We start from the raw sequence: 15,495 nt of genomic DNA, 5'->3' as shown, positions 1-15,495 counted from the left end.
CCTGAATGACTAAAATACTCAATAGTGAAGATGCTTTATGAAAAGGGAGAAAGGGATATGCCATCAGTGTTTGCTGACGGTATTGAAAAGGCTGTGTATGTAAGGATAACTGATCATTTTATATCACATAATTTGCTGTCAAATGTAGAGTTCGGCTTTAGAAGTTGTTTAACAACTGAAAATGCTATATTCTCTTTTCTCTGTGAGGTACTGGATGGATTAAACAAAAGTTTTCAAATGCTACGCATATTTTCTGATCTAACTAAGGTGTTTGGTTGCGTTGATAATGAAATATTGCTCCAGAAGTTGGACCATTATGGAATATGGGCAGTAGCTCACAATTGGTTCCCCTCTTACTTTAATTACAGACAGCAAAAGGTCATTATTCACAGTGCTGAGAATGGCTGTGATGTGGGGTCTGAGTGGGGTACAGTCAAGTGGGGGCTGACCCAGGGATTTTATTTATATACATGATATGTCCTCTAGTATTATAGGTAATTCCAAAATATTTCTGTTCCTGATGACACTAGCTTGGTAGTAAAGGCTGTTGTATGCAACATTGGCTCAGTTTCTAACAGTGCAGTTCACACACACACACTTTACTGTCGATTCTTGTTAACAATATTAGCTTATTCCCAACAATCAGCAGCTTTGACTCAGTTAATACTCAGCAGAATTCCAATCTGCATTTGGATCACACTTCCTTAACTCTCATGCAGAAAGGTGTGCAGTATACTGCTGCATCCATTTTCAATAAGCTCCCACAAGAATTTAAAAATCTTAGCAGTAATACACGCGATTTCAAATCAAAACTGAAGAGCTTTCTCATGGGTCACAGCTTCTATTCTCTTGAGGAGTTCCTTGAAAAATTAAGCTGATTATTGTTGTATATTGTTGATTGTGTTTACTTAAACTTATGGCTCGATTTTTTTTGTTTTGTTTTGGGTTCACAAACATTTCATTTTTGTGTGTTATTTCTTTTCTGTTGTAATTTGTAATTGCACGTACCAACATGTTCCATGACCTTGGAGATTTGCTCCTCAATTTGGTCCTAGACATGTAAATAAATACAAAAATTGTTGGCATTTGATCTGTAGTGGAGGGATCCCATTCTCCACATATAAGCTGGTCCAAAAGACACCTGTCGCAAGTCTGACCCTACAGTGGTGGATTAGGTCCAGCACCTGCAATGCTGAAGGTGATGCAGAGCCATATGCCAGACTTCCATAATAAAGACAGGGCAAGATCACAGTTTTGTAGAGCTGCAAAAATGTAGAGCAGTTTATGCCCCAGCTAGTGTTACTACGGGAGCAAAGAGTATAAAGATGTAATCAGCACATTTACTTAAGCTGGGAAAGCCATGTCAACTGGGCGGGAAAAAAAAAAAAAAAAAAAAAGATTCAAGGTAGAGTTCTGATTGTGAATGGACAGTACCATGCTGACAGAAGGGCATGACATGCATCTTGGCAGCTAAAAACTAAAAGTCATGGGTGAAAGCTCATGACTGTGCCTTTTGTACGGCACCCTGCAGTAGCCGTTCAGTGACACCCAAAGAGGAGGAGCAATAGTAAATTCAAAAATCATTGGCATACTGGGAGGGTGACACTGTAGACCCCACAACTGCAGCTTGACCATTGATAGCCACTAGAATAAGAGACACACACAATACAGAGACCAGCTGGGTCCCATTCTCTTGTATATTGGGTGTATTGCAGAAAGTACCAACTCTGATTCGAAAAGTATGGTGTGACAAGAAGTTTGGACAAAAAATGTGGAGCAGGCCAAGGTCATATAGGGTAATGAGATGCCATGTGGTGTCAATGCCTTTTGCAAGTCGAAGATGACAGCTATTAGGTGTTGATGTTAGGCAAAAGCTGACTGTACAGCTGACTCCAGGTACCAACACAGCCATTGACTTACCATATATTCAAACAACTTGCAGAGAACATTAATGAGACTAACTGGGCAACAGCTGCCCATGTCAAGGGGGTGTTTACCAAATTTCAATGCCAGGAGTGTCGCACTTCATTGTCATTGAGATGGAACTCATCCTCGCTCCAGATACGGTTGAAAATGGCAAGGATGTGATACTGGCAATTCACTGATAGGTGTTTGAGCAACTCACTGTGGATGTGGCCTGGCCGTGGACTTGTGTTTGGGCAAACGGCTAAGTCACTGGGAAACTCCGACTCATTGGATGGAGCACTGTTTGCCTTCAGGTGAAGGGAGGGGGAGGCAGACGGTGGGAAGGGGGAAAGAGAGTGCCCAATATCCTACGAAATCCTAAACCAAATCGAAGCAAAGCTGGCACCAGAGAGACCATACAGTGGAAAAGCAAAGGAGAAAAAAGAAGAGCAGAAAAATGGACTGAGTATGGAAAAGGAAGGTATCCTGCAAGTGTTGAGAGCCCAGTGTGACGAAACACATACAAAAGGGATCTGAGCCCCCTCAGGGCAGGTGAGGTGGGTGGGGGGTTGGGGGGAGGTTGTATGTAGCCATGAGTACATCACTACTGTAAGGTGTTCATTTGCACAGACAGGCTACTATCTTCTGTAAGCTATGCTTTTAGCAGTTTTGTTTTGTTAGAATGCATTTCTCCTCCAGTAAAGATGGTAGTGATTTGGTGACTTGGGACATTTGACTTTCCTGTTCTGTCTCTAGAGAAGAATTTGTGGCACTTTAGGGTTGCATGGTTTATTTTTCTTTTCTTTTATCTTATCTTGTGGGATTTGTATTGTTTGGTGAAAAATGATTTCTCATACCTCAGAAGTGTGATGGTCACACTTGCCAATCAGCTTCCCTTGAAGTCATTCCAGGAAACAAAAGCAGAGCATGGTTGGCTTGTGGGATTGAAGGGACCAGACTACTAGGGCCATCGGTCCCCTTTTCCACGAACTTGAAACACCCACAAAGAGTAAGAACAAGCAATGGAGATGACAAGAAACAAAATAGGACAGGAAAGACACAGACAGAGAGCAGGAAAAAGGAATTAAAATCACACCGAGTGTGACAGTGGTTGGCTGACCATGGAAACAAAAAATGAGAAGCCAACCATCAAGAAACACACTGAAAACCCCAGTCTAAAATCGTAGCCCAAAGGTCAGACTCAACAAAAAACACTTAGATCAAGTGATAAAAACCCCTTGCACAAATAGAACTCAAAACAAAATCTGATGCCATCTGATAAAAGTGCAGGAAGCATATCAAGCAGCGCAAATGTCTGCCTGAGCGGAGTTAAAAGCGGGCACTCCAACAATATGTGGACCACAGTCATAGCTGACCCACAGTGACATAAAGGTGGGTCCTCGTGGCGCAATAAATAGCTGTGTGTTATCCAGGTGTGGCCAATGCGCAGCCAGCAGAGGACAACAGAGTCCTTGCGAGAGACCCGCAAGGAGGAGCGCCACGTACCGGTAGCCCCCTTGAGGGCCTGAAGTTTGTTGGGTGAAGGAAGGGTGCGCTATTCTTCACCCCAGGTGCGAAGTACCTTCTGCCACAAAACTGACCTGAGGTCACTCTCCAAAAGACCAATCTCAAAGGCTGGTGCACCGACAGCCTGTTTGGCCAGCATGTCAACAGGTTCATTTCCGGGGATGCCAACATGACCCGGGGTCCACACAAAGACCACAGAGCGGCCGCAACACGCAAGAGTATGGAGGGACTCCTGGACAGCCATCACCAGACTAGAGCGAGGGAAACACTGGTCGATAGCTCGTAAACCGCTCAGGGAGTCACTCCTAAGCAGGAGCTGATATACTTTAGGGTGGGAGAGATGGCGACCAGCTTGGCAGTGAAAACACTGCAGCCAGCCAGCAATGAGTGTTGTTCATAATGATCCCCTAGAGTAAAAGCAGTGCTTCAGATGATCTTGGAGGTCTAGACTCTTAGGAATAAATTGATGAACTTTGAACCACTGTGATTACATTAAAGTGGCTTCAAATCAACAATGCATGAAATTTTTTAAAGAAAACTGTGATGGGCACTTGGTGCCTTGTGCAGAAGTTTTGTCAGAGTGTAGCGGAGCTTGTATCAGATTGCTTAATCATGGCATTTCCAATGTGAGAGGACTGATTTTATTAAATACAGGTACTGAATGAGCAGCATGTGTGAGGCTTTTCAGAAGACAAAGGATAAAAATAAAAAAGTAAATGACAATACCATTATCCTCATTTTGTCAGCTTCCCATCACTCTGTGCTACGACACTGGCTATTTCAATTAAGTACTGTGTGCAAGTTTTCATTAGGGTCTTAGAATTTCCCCTAATCTACAGAATCCCATTGTGGACTCCACACTTAATATGCCTGTCCTGTAATATATATGGTCAAATACCCTGATCACTTTCAAATTGATACTGGAAAGCATATAAAGCAGTCTAATAGTGACTTTACTGTTTGATTTTGTTATTTGTTAATATAAATACACAAACAAATCAACTCCTGCATTAAGGTAGTTAAATACTGTTTTCCACTTCTTCAACATTTCTTTGGGTTGAGAAATCTTTTGCACAGATTAATTAATAACTATAAATGTTTAACTCCTGCAAAATCAAACTTTTAATATTTGTCAAATATACAGAATGTTCACATAAGAGTTTTACAATCAATGCAATCTTTAACAGCCACCTATGACAGAATATTTACTTATCAAACACCTTGTAACACCACACATGTATTTATGTATGAAAATAACTGGATCTGTTATAATGATCTCTACAACTTTACCTTGGAATCCAACGAAGTACAGGGAATGTTTTGGTCGGCCTCCAATTATTCCAATACAATTATCCAAAGACAGCATGGCAGTAAGACATGGTGCATATATATAATTCAGTTTTTCTGCACCAAGACGAACTGGTATTAACAAAATTAAAGACTTCCAGGAGCCTTTACCATTTGCTTCACACTGATCTATCACATCTTGAAGATATACTGCAAACAAGCAAAATAGTACTCTGGTTGACTCACCTCCAGAAATAATAAAAAAAATAACAAAAATGTACAACCATCATAATTATAGTATAGTATGCAAAAAGTTAATCTTGTACTCAGTGTTAGATGACTTAATAACAATGGAAAAATAACAGGAAGATGCTTAGAAAAAGATCAGAAGAAGACATAAGAGAAGAAAGGCACGACTAAAGGTGGTAAAGACAGTTCAACATGATGGTTGGTAATGTTCTAGGCAGCGGGCATGTAGTCGTAAGCAGAGAGACTGCGACAAAGTAAGATGTATAGCTTAGGAGAAACTAAGTTAATTAGTGTTAGCCAAGGAGTGAGAGGCATATATATGATGTGAAGCTCATTTCCAGCTGCATATTTAAAAAATACAGCTATTCATGAAAGAATTTCAAATAACTCGTGCAGAGAAATGTATGTTCATGCTATCTCTGTATGTTACAATGTAAATTTTGTAACACTGTACCATGTTGGTTGTAGTAACCATTTACCTGGGCCCATCAATTATTGCAGAGTATAATGATGGTTCTGCCAATCCAGAATACTGAACAGGGCCAGCATGTGGGTCGTCACATTATATGAGTTCACAAATTGCTCTGTTTTATATTAACCTTCCAAACTGTATATACCAAGTAGGTACAATGACCAAAGTTTGTCACAGGGTCTGAAAAGAATGTATAGATTAGTTAAATGATGACAGGCCCTATTTGAGTAGCCCAAGGAGGATATTTTGCAGAGCAAATTACTGCACTAGCTGAATAATTCACAACTGACGTAAGGAGGACAGTGACTAGGTGTCTGTCCTGGTGAGGTTGATCAAACCTGCTGATGGTGGGTAATCGAAACTAGTTAGAGACAGTTGCTTTCAAAGTCGTAGCTTGAAACGTACAAAATAAATGTTCAATAATCATGGTGTTTTGTATATGATGAGCAATTCTTATCACATAAAATCAGTCAGATGAGTACGTGAAACGATTCTCTGTTAAGTTAGTGATTATCTGAATTTGATTACTTTCAGTGTGAAACTTTTTATCTGTATCTCATCTATTTCAATTATTTAAGAAGCTATGTACATTTCTGTTAAATATAATTTCTATGACTTTAAAGAAAGGAGGTTCTCATGTGAAGTGATGTTAAAATTGAAGTAATTCTGTTCGTTTCTTGTTAAGCCTAGTTTTTTCCTGCTTCATTTAAATATCCTAGAACAAAGAAAAATTGAATGTCTGGTATGCTGGCCAGAACCAGTATGATTTCTATCCAGTTGGAAGAAGTGTTGTCACTGCAATACAAACTACACAAGCACACAAAACACAAGAAACAATATCAAAGAGCATACAGACAGATTGCTGACAGGATTAAGGTTATTGCTGATATTTGTTTTATGGGCAATAAGGCCATGGTCCAAGGTATAGTTCTCTGCCTAATGTTACATCTTCCAAAGTTGAAAACATCAGCGGCGGCTTTAGTAACTCAAAAAGCCGTTACAGTGCCACACAAGCTCAGCAAGCTTAACTGTTTATATGAATCCACACAATGGTCAGTTTGTGACATCATCTGATGACTGCCTAAGATTGCAGAGTCATGTCAACTTCAGTTATGGAGCTTGTAATGGCCAAGGGTTTTCACTGTTTGTTTTATTTATCACTAGGGCCCACATCGTGTCTATTTTCAATATGACTTCTTTTCTGTTAAAGTTGTTTTTGTGCTTTTGAATTTCTATGGTCCCTCTATACATCGCACTGTTGTGATGATTAGATCATGCTAAAAACACAGTGTCAGAGAAACTAATTTGGTAGTTCCCTGGTTCCAGTGAACGATCTGCTACCGCCCATTTACTCGTCTTGCCCAGGTGACAATTACTCTTGTGTGCCACATAAAAATTTGCAACAACTTACTTTCAAAGGGACAACAAATTTTATGAGCAAACTTATGGTGTGGCTATGGGGAACCCATTCAGTGGAGTTGCAGCAAAATTTTTATATGGAAAAATGTGAAGCGACAGCCCTTAAGATGGGAAAGAAGAAACCCTCATGTTGGTTTTGGTATGTGGATGATACTTTAGTTACATAGCCTCATGGAGAAAAAGAATACTTAAAATTTCTAAATTTTTTGAATACTATTGATTCTAATATAAAGCTCACTAGGGAAAAAGAGAAAGAGGGTCAAATTTCATTTTTGGATGTACAGGTACTTAGAAAACCTGATGGAACTTTAGGGCATAAAGTCTACAGCCCAGTCACATGGATATATACTTCACAGAAATTCTAATCACCATCTTAAGCAGAAAAGAGGAGTTATTAAAACATTTGTAGACTGGGCTAAAAGAAGCTGTGAGCCACAGCACTTGGAGGCAAGCTTTATCACTTGAGAACTGCCTCCAGGAAAAAATGGCTATTCTTACAATGAGATAAACAGAGCACTACATCCTAAAAGGCCTAAAGCTCCTAATGAAAAAGAAGCATTTGTAAAAACTGTCACAGATTGCATCACAAACTACCCAGAAAACACTGTATGGACACATTGATTAATCTAACAAGAAAGTTAGGCAAATATTTGTAAAATTGCAGAGGATCTATGCTCACTGCTTGCCACACCAGGAGAACATAAAATCCGTTGCACTTGTGGCCAAGTGTACATAGGAACTACAAAAGGGTGACTAACACTTGCCTTAGGGAATGGAAGAGCAATTGTTGCCCGGGCAAGATGGATTAATCAGCAAAAGCTGATCATGCACTAGAATCAGGGAACCACCAAATTTGTTCTTCAGACACTGTGGTTTTAACAAGATCCATTAATACTATGCTAAGATGTACAGAGGGCCACAAAAATTCAAAGGCACAAAAACAAATTTAACAGAAAGGAAGCCAAGTTGTGGGCTTAATGCTAAATAAAACAAACAATATAAGAATTTCCTTTCTGCAAGCTTCATGACTTAAGTAGGCACAACTCTGTGACCTTACACAGCGGTCTTATGACAACACAAATTGACTGTTACATGGTTACATATAATCAGTTCAGCTTGCTTGAGAGTGTAACTGCTTTCCGAGTTGTTAAGGTCTCTGATGATGTCTCCAGCACTGGAAGACGAAACATTAGGTATAGTGTCACACTTCTGACCATGACCTTATGCCCATAAAACCAATGTCAGCAACAATGTAAATACCATCTGCAGAAGTCAGCATTATAGAATGATTAAGGTTGTCTGAATTTTATTGACAGCTAAATAAAACTAAAGGGCTAACAGTAAAGGGAACAATCATGGGGGAGCCACAAAAAGGGAAAAGCTACTTAGCCATTGCATGCATGGTGCACAGGGTGCCACAAAAGGAAACAGCAATTGAAGTAAGAAATCTGAGACAGACATTTGCTCTGTTCGAAATGATTTACATCTCAACATCCAGCATCTTATAGCATCAGCATGATGGACTAGTAACTGATATTTGCTGACTAGTATTACAGACTTGCTATGAAGAAAACCTTCAAGGTGCATTCACAGGATACCTTTTTTCTATTCAACTTTGTGCACGTGCTTACATTTCCAATGTCGCAACTACGCACTTGCCTTTATGCATGTGTAGTTGCACATTGCTTCCTGTGATTGGTGGGAATTAATGTATGTTGACTCCAAAGAAAACAAGCTGATATTTATAGAAGATTACAGACAAAGAAAAGTTATGTGGAATGCTGCTTCTACAGTTCATTTGAATAAAAGTCCGAGATGAGGTGCCCTGAGTGACAAGTACTAGATAAAAATTCTCCAATATATTACTGTAAAGACAAAGATACTGTAAGTCTCAAAGTAAGAAAACAAAGAAAAATCTGCCCACTATTTTATGAAAAATGTATATGAAAACTGCAGGTGATGATTCTTGATATGGTGCCTTAACAGAACAGCTGGGGAGGCTGAAATCTGAACAACAGAAATGACAATGAGTGACAATGATTTATGCAAGAAATACAAACTTTGAAAACACAACCTCAGTTCTAGTGGATTCTTGTGTCTGGCATTCCTGAATTTGTCTAGTCTGAGATTGTTAATCTAAATATAATCTTTCAAGATTAACACTGTGTAAACAACTTTGTTATAAAATAAAATACAAATGACACATGGAAAGTTAGTTAACCTTCTCACAATGACTAAGATCCTCAGTCCTTAAGTACTTCTCAATTTCAGGAATAATCACTGAAATGTTTAGTTTTGAAACATGAAATACTTAGTTCAAACTAGTATATAATTCACCGGTTACCAGCAAACTAAAAGTTATTGCCAGTATTATCACTGCAGTTTCCCCAAGAAGAAAATCGAACATCTAAAATCTTGCTGTAACCACCTCCTGAAATTTGCAAACAAAATGTTGTCACTTTGTATTTCTTTACTCATATTATATAGATACTTTTTTACCCACAGCCACCTTTGTGTTTTCTATTGTGTTGCCTTTTCATCACAATGCAGCACAAAATACCAAGCATGAAGGGAATACATAGCAGACTGCTTGCACAATGAGGCAATGTGTGGATACGAGAAAACCCACATATATGTGTGTTCTTCTCATTAATTTTACTGCATGCTCTTTGTCCCATGTCTCTCTGATTGTGCACAACGAATGAAGCATCTTGTGGCCATACCTTTAAACTCATCAGATTAACAGCTGGAAAAAAAAAAAAGGTCAAGCACCCAGGAGGTACATTCTTGTGCAGGGCAGTTATATACATTTTAAGGCACAATTTCACTCCAAAATAAAGCCAAGATTTCCCATCAGCTGATGTTCAAGCAGCTTTAGAATGGTAAAATCAAGTTTAAGAAGTCAAAAACCCAGTACTTCGATCTCTATTTCCTTTCCCGAGAAGAGAAAGGGAACATGTTAATTGCCTCAGGAGAGGAAGAAATGGACAGAAGTTGCATCTGACTGAACGCAACAGTAGTGGTGGGTAAGCACTTAAGATTAATTTGCAGATTTCTCTGTATTTATAATGTAATTTTATTTTATTTTCTGGCAAAGTTAACTTCCCTTGAGGTTAATATAGTATAATGAGAGATCATTGTGCAGTTTTTTTCTATTCACAGAAAGATTTTCTGATAAAACAGTCTTTGTCAGTGAGCTACTCAATGTGGCCAAAAAGTTCCGAGACCGACTTTATTCCTGTTGTACAACACCACTAGTGCAGTACCTATGGTGGCAGCTTGAACTAACAACTGCAAACAACAGATGTGCATTTGATCAGACTGTTATGAGCACGCAGTGCTAAGTAGTGGATGTGTGGCCATACTGTGCCAACGTAGTGTCACAAATTGCAGCTGAGTAACATCTCCAGGTCAAGTGTTCAAGGCATTTACCAGAATATTTTGGAGAAAAGAAAAGTGTGTAAAGTTTGTTCCACACAACTTGACTCCTGAACAAAAACAACAATGGATGGACAGCTGCCACAACATGGCTGAAATGCAGACTGCATATAGTTCTTTTCTGGAAATCATCATCATGGGTGATGAGACTTGATATTATCCATGTGAACCTACCACAAAATGACAAAATGCACAGTCACATGAAGGGCAACACTTTGATGCCATAACCGACATTCAAGCCAAAGTGATACACAAGTTGAAAAACATACCAAAGTAGAACTTTTATGACAGTTTCACATCACTGTCTGAAAGTTCTGTGCATTGTGCACAGCTGGGGAAGCATTAAAAGCACTATCGTAATGTTTCTTTTTTTTTTTTATTAATTGATTCTCAAAACTTTTAGGACTGACAGGGTATATTTTACAAAGTTTCTTGCTATTGGGCCGTAATATGCATTACTAAGATGATACAGTAATTTTTGATGTGGTTCTAGGAAGTAAATTAAATATGACAAGATAAAATTTAATGACTTATAAGGTTTTCTCACTCTTCTAAAAAATGTTATTTTTGACACAGAGTATTTTTAACCAGTTCATCACATTATGCACAAACAAAAATTAATTTATCAGTACACTAGGCTCCACTGAAATTTAGAATTGCCACAACACACTTGCATAGATATTGTTCACCCTGGAATCCAGCAATTACACATATGCCTCACCTCCGAGTGCAATGTTAAGTATGACAAAGCAGGCCACACACTCATTTTTGAGAACCAACTGTTCTCATAATTGACAATATACCAAAAACACGTTTGAATTACAGTTTTGACAGGCCATCATGATGATTATGCCACCTGCAGAAAGAAATTATCAACCAATGCAAACATTTATGACTCTCTTGTTAATTCTGTTTGAGATGGAGATGCAAAACAATCATAATTTCCATACCCAGGTGCAAGACCTGCCCAATCCACCCAGCCAGCACCTCCTCCTATTCCAGTCCTGTCACAGGCTTATCCTATCCCAAAAGATGCTGGACCACCAGTGAAAGCAGTAATGGCATACCAGCTCTGCTGCAATCAGTGCACGGCTTTTTATATTGGTATGACTACCAAGTAGCTGCCCACCAGGATGAAGGGCCACGACCAAACTGTGGCCAACAACAAAGTGGACCACTCTGTGACACATCATGCAGTCAACATAATAAGCTTGATTTCAATGGCTTCTTCACAACCCAGGCTATCTGGACCTCCTCTCCACCACCAGCTTTTTTGAACTGCACATATGGGAGTTATCCTTACCACACATTCTCCAGTCCCAAAATCATCTCAGCCACAACCTACAGTAACTTACTGCTCCCACACCCTCCACCCAACAGTTTCCACACCCTCCATTCTATCACCTACTCCTAACTCACATCTCCTCACCCCCTCCCTCCCCACCACTCTGTGCACACACTGGTCTTTTCCCATTCTCTGGTCTCCTCATTTACCACTCCCTGCTCCCCTCTCACCCTTACCCACAGCCTCACAACTATGTGCCTGGCAGCCTTCACCTTCCACCACCTAATCCCTGTGTGGTCCACTAGACACTGCCGACTACTACTCTCTTGCTATCCCTCCCCCTTCTCCACCCCACTCCGGACTACTTCTCCCATTCGACGCAACACAGTTGCATTCTGGCAGAAGATAGCGGTCATGTGTGTGTGTGGTGTGCTTGGTTGTGTGGAAGGGGGGGGGAGAGGGAGGGAGGGAGGGAGGGAGGGAGGGGGAGAGAGAGAGAGAGAGAGAGAGAGAGAGAGAGAGAGAGAGAGAGAGTTTCCATTTCTGAAGAAGGCTTTAGCCAAAAGCTCAAATGTGTAACAGTCTTCGTCATACCTACTGCTACTCAGTGTGTCATCTGTGTGGTGAGTAGCAATCTATCATTTTCATAATATTGCTGATATTCCAACCTGGACAATCTATTGTACAATTTCAATAGATTTTCAATTTAGTGCTAATTCAAAGTGTTGCTTCCTATTGCATTCTGAACTATATGTATCAATTTTCTCATCTATGTTCACAAATTAACTGTCCAAAACATCTGCTACACATGCCATAATAATGCTCCAATTCTTAGCAAAGCACTGTCTTTTCTATGGTTAATTTCTCTGTTTCTCTTTTAAAAATATTTATTATTAGTTCTGGTTTAACAATGTTTACGTATTTTACAAGTTTCTATGATCACACAGAGAGTGCCTAATTCTTTTACTTCATTCTTCTTTGCTCCTCCCTAACTCTTCAGGAACAGTCTTATTTCTTATTAACAAATGAGTCTACCAAATCCAAATATTATGTAGTTGTTCCTGTTTTCTTCTTCCATTTGGTACCACGTACATTACAGTCTTTGGAAGTCTACTTCTTGCACTCTTTTGATGAGCTCACACTACTGTAAGTGTTTATGTTGAATAAAATTAATCACTGAATTTTGAACACTGATCTGGACTGATTACTTAGATTCTTTTATTTTTATTTTCTTGCTATCACTACTGAACGCCTTCAGAAATACATCTCTACAGGTTCATAATTTTGAATTTAGTTACCATTTCTTTGTTCAAATTTCTGAGCCATAAGCAATATTGCTTGTTGTTATAAAAATTCTTGTTCTAATATGATCCAGTAAAACCCGAACTTCCATGTACTAAACAGCTTCAAACATCTGATTACTTTAGAAATGAATTAATGTGTTAAATATTTGATGTTAAATATGTAAGTGAGAAAAGTTTAGAAAATATTTGAAACTATACTTAAATTTTGTCAGACATCATTAAATGCTCTCATTATTAAACACTGGCTGAACATATTCTGTGTAATTTGCACTCCATTTTAAGAAAACGTGAAGTTTTTCACACATCTTAGTGTTTATGATGTCACATCGCCTGAACTATGTCTCATACAATGATATAATTTTGCAGATATATTGAATAGTATACGTGGATACTGCCTGCAAACTGTATTGTAAATAGAGTCGGTGGTGAAGTAATAAATTAAAATTTCATGGCTGATGGTGAAGTTTTACTGCATGAACAGTTAAAATGTCATAAGTGATAAACTTTTTTTCCTTTCATCATTTTGTGGAGGGCGTCACCTACATAAAGTTTCATACAGGTTTGAAATTATTTGTAAAGCTTGTCGGAAGAAGCTAACTGCTCTCATTCTCAAATACTAGATGAATAAAGGCCAAGTATATGTGTGCGTCAGTTATGTTGCCTCAAAATAAACACAGTTTGTAACTGTAATACTTGTTTTATTGTACCAAACTTTTAATATAAGATTATACCTCTTAATTTCATGATGACAGCATTTTAAATTTTTAAATTCTGTCAATAATTAAAGGAAGTACTAAAAATCAAATTTTTGTTGTCCCTGGAAGCTGTTCGATAGACAGCCTGCCACTGATAGTGGGTTCCAGGATAGTCTCTTAGTAATACAGACCTTCCCTGTTTATCCCATACAATTCCTTTTAATAAATAGTTCTTGATCTAATTAATTTACCTTGTTTCCTATCATTTGTTATTTCCACTTCTAAATATTTATTTTTATCAGTAGCTGCACTTTTTTTAATACAAAATTGTCATATACTCCACCAGTTACCATGTGTTTTGATGAATCTCCGTATTTCTTAATTTTTTTTTTTCTTCCAGTGCTGTAGAATTTCTTCTGTGTATATTTTAAGTAACATGGGTGAACTGTAATGCCCCTGACAACCAGTTTGTAGCTTGAAATCCAGGTGATAAATATTTGATGTGGCTAGGATATGCCTGTAAGATGTGCTTACACTACCACAGGGCAGGACAACCTGTTAAAGGGATCAATGCCAGACACTAACTATGCTTTAATACTGAACATATGTTGATGTGGGCTGGAGTACCAACTGGCTGTCCATCATAGATTACTTATAGTTGAACTGTATGTCTTTCAGGAAGATTGCAGAAGAAAGTTTCAGTGGTGGAAGGAATGATTTGCTCCGTGAGACCTTTGTGGAAATATACTATCCAAACTGTTGGTAAGGACAAAGTTAACCATCCCATGGCAGGACAAGCTGCTGAACACAACATGTTTAATTTCAATGGCTGGCCCACACCCTTTGCCATCTAGATTCTACACAGATGAAACTCATTCTTACAAATATCCTTTGATCCCACAAGCCTCAAGATCTCTAACTCTACTAACCCATGTCCCACACCCACCACTGTTCGTTTTCCTGTCCCTCCCCCTTCACAGAATTAATCTATAATCACACTATTCTCTCCTTGGTTCCATGTTTCTTTGTTCCACCTTTCTCTCTCCCTTTTCCCAACCCACTTCTCCAGTCCTCATGTGTCATACACATCCACCCTTGTGTGCATGACAGCAGGTTCACTGGTGATACATTCCTATCACTTTCTTTTGCTGCCTCACCCTCTCAGCCATTCCACCACTTACAACTCCTCATCCCTCTGAACTTCAGCCTGTGACACAGTAGCCATGTGTGTGTTTTAATTCTTAAGAAGTATGCTGGATGTAAGCTCGCAAACTATTAATTTTGTTTACATACATATCCACCATTCAACAACTCAACACTGAACTATAAGGTAGGTTGCCATTTTGAATCTTTCCACTGTCTGTATTCCATCCATGACTTTGCAGTTTCATATAAATATCACATTTGTAAACTCTGTCTGAAATGCAAAAATCTTAGCCTCTTGTATGGTGATCTTTCTGCCTTTTTTGGATAGTATATTTCCACAAAGGTCTCACTGAGCAAATCATTCCTTCCACCACTGAAACTTTCCTCTGCAATCTTCCTGAAAGACTTCCAGTTCAACTATAAGTAACCTATGAAAATATCCACATTAGTCATAAGATCACTATAAATATTAGGTTTTCATTTTCCATAGGCAAGAATGTCATTCAAGGCAGAAAACTGCTACAGATTGCCAAAGGTTAGGAGAGATACTAAATATGCTCTTGTGAAGAAAATCATTCTGGCATTTGTACTGAATGCTTTAGTGGAATCATGGGAAATTTAAACTGAGGTTTTCAAATTGGTTTTGATTGCACACTTCCTGCCCAAAAATCCACAGTTAACTAGTGTTTAACACATTTAGCAGAAACCTTTAAGGACTACACTTGTACCCTAAAGACAAAACTTGTAACTAATTTACATTCAGTGAAG

At 38.8% G+C, this 15,495-nt stretch overlaps 1 protein-coding gene across 2 annotated transcripts in view; it reads right to left on the bottom strand.

Annotated features, from left to right (window-relative positions):
• Positions 1-15,495, bottom strand: part of LOC126183772 (cysteine protease ATG4C) — an 81,469-nt gene that overhangs the window by 11,451 nt on the left and 54,523 nt on the right. For both annotated transcript variants that reach the window (XM_049926006.1, XM_049926007.1), the window contains one exon: positions 4,723-4,929. In XM_049926006.1, the coding sequence (XP_049781963.1) occupies positions 4,723-4,929 (207 nt within the window). The remainder of the gene's footprint in view (positions 1-4,722; positions 4,930-15,495) is intronic.

The sequence above is a fragment of the Schistocerca cancellata genome, chromosome 4 (assembly GCF_023864275.1).
Source record: "Schistocerca cancellata isolate TAMUIC-IGC-003103 chromosome 4, iqSchCanc2.1, whole genome shotgun sequence".
Classification (NCBI taxonomy): domain Eukaryota; kingdom Metazoa; phylum Arthropoda; class Insecta; order Orthoptera; family Acrididae; genus Schistocerca; species Schistocerca cancellata.
The sequence above is the reverse complement of the archived record's forward strand: the minus strand, read 5'-3'. Positions and strand labels throughout refer to the sequence as shown.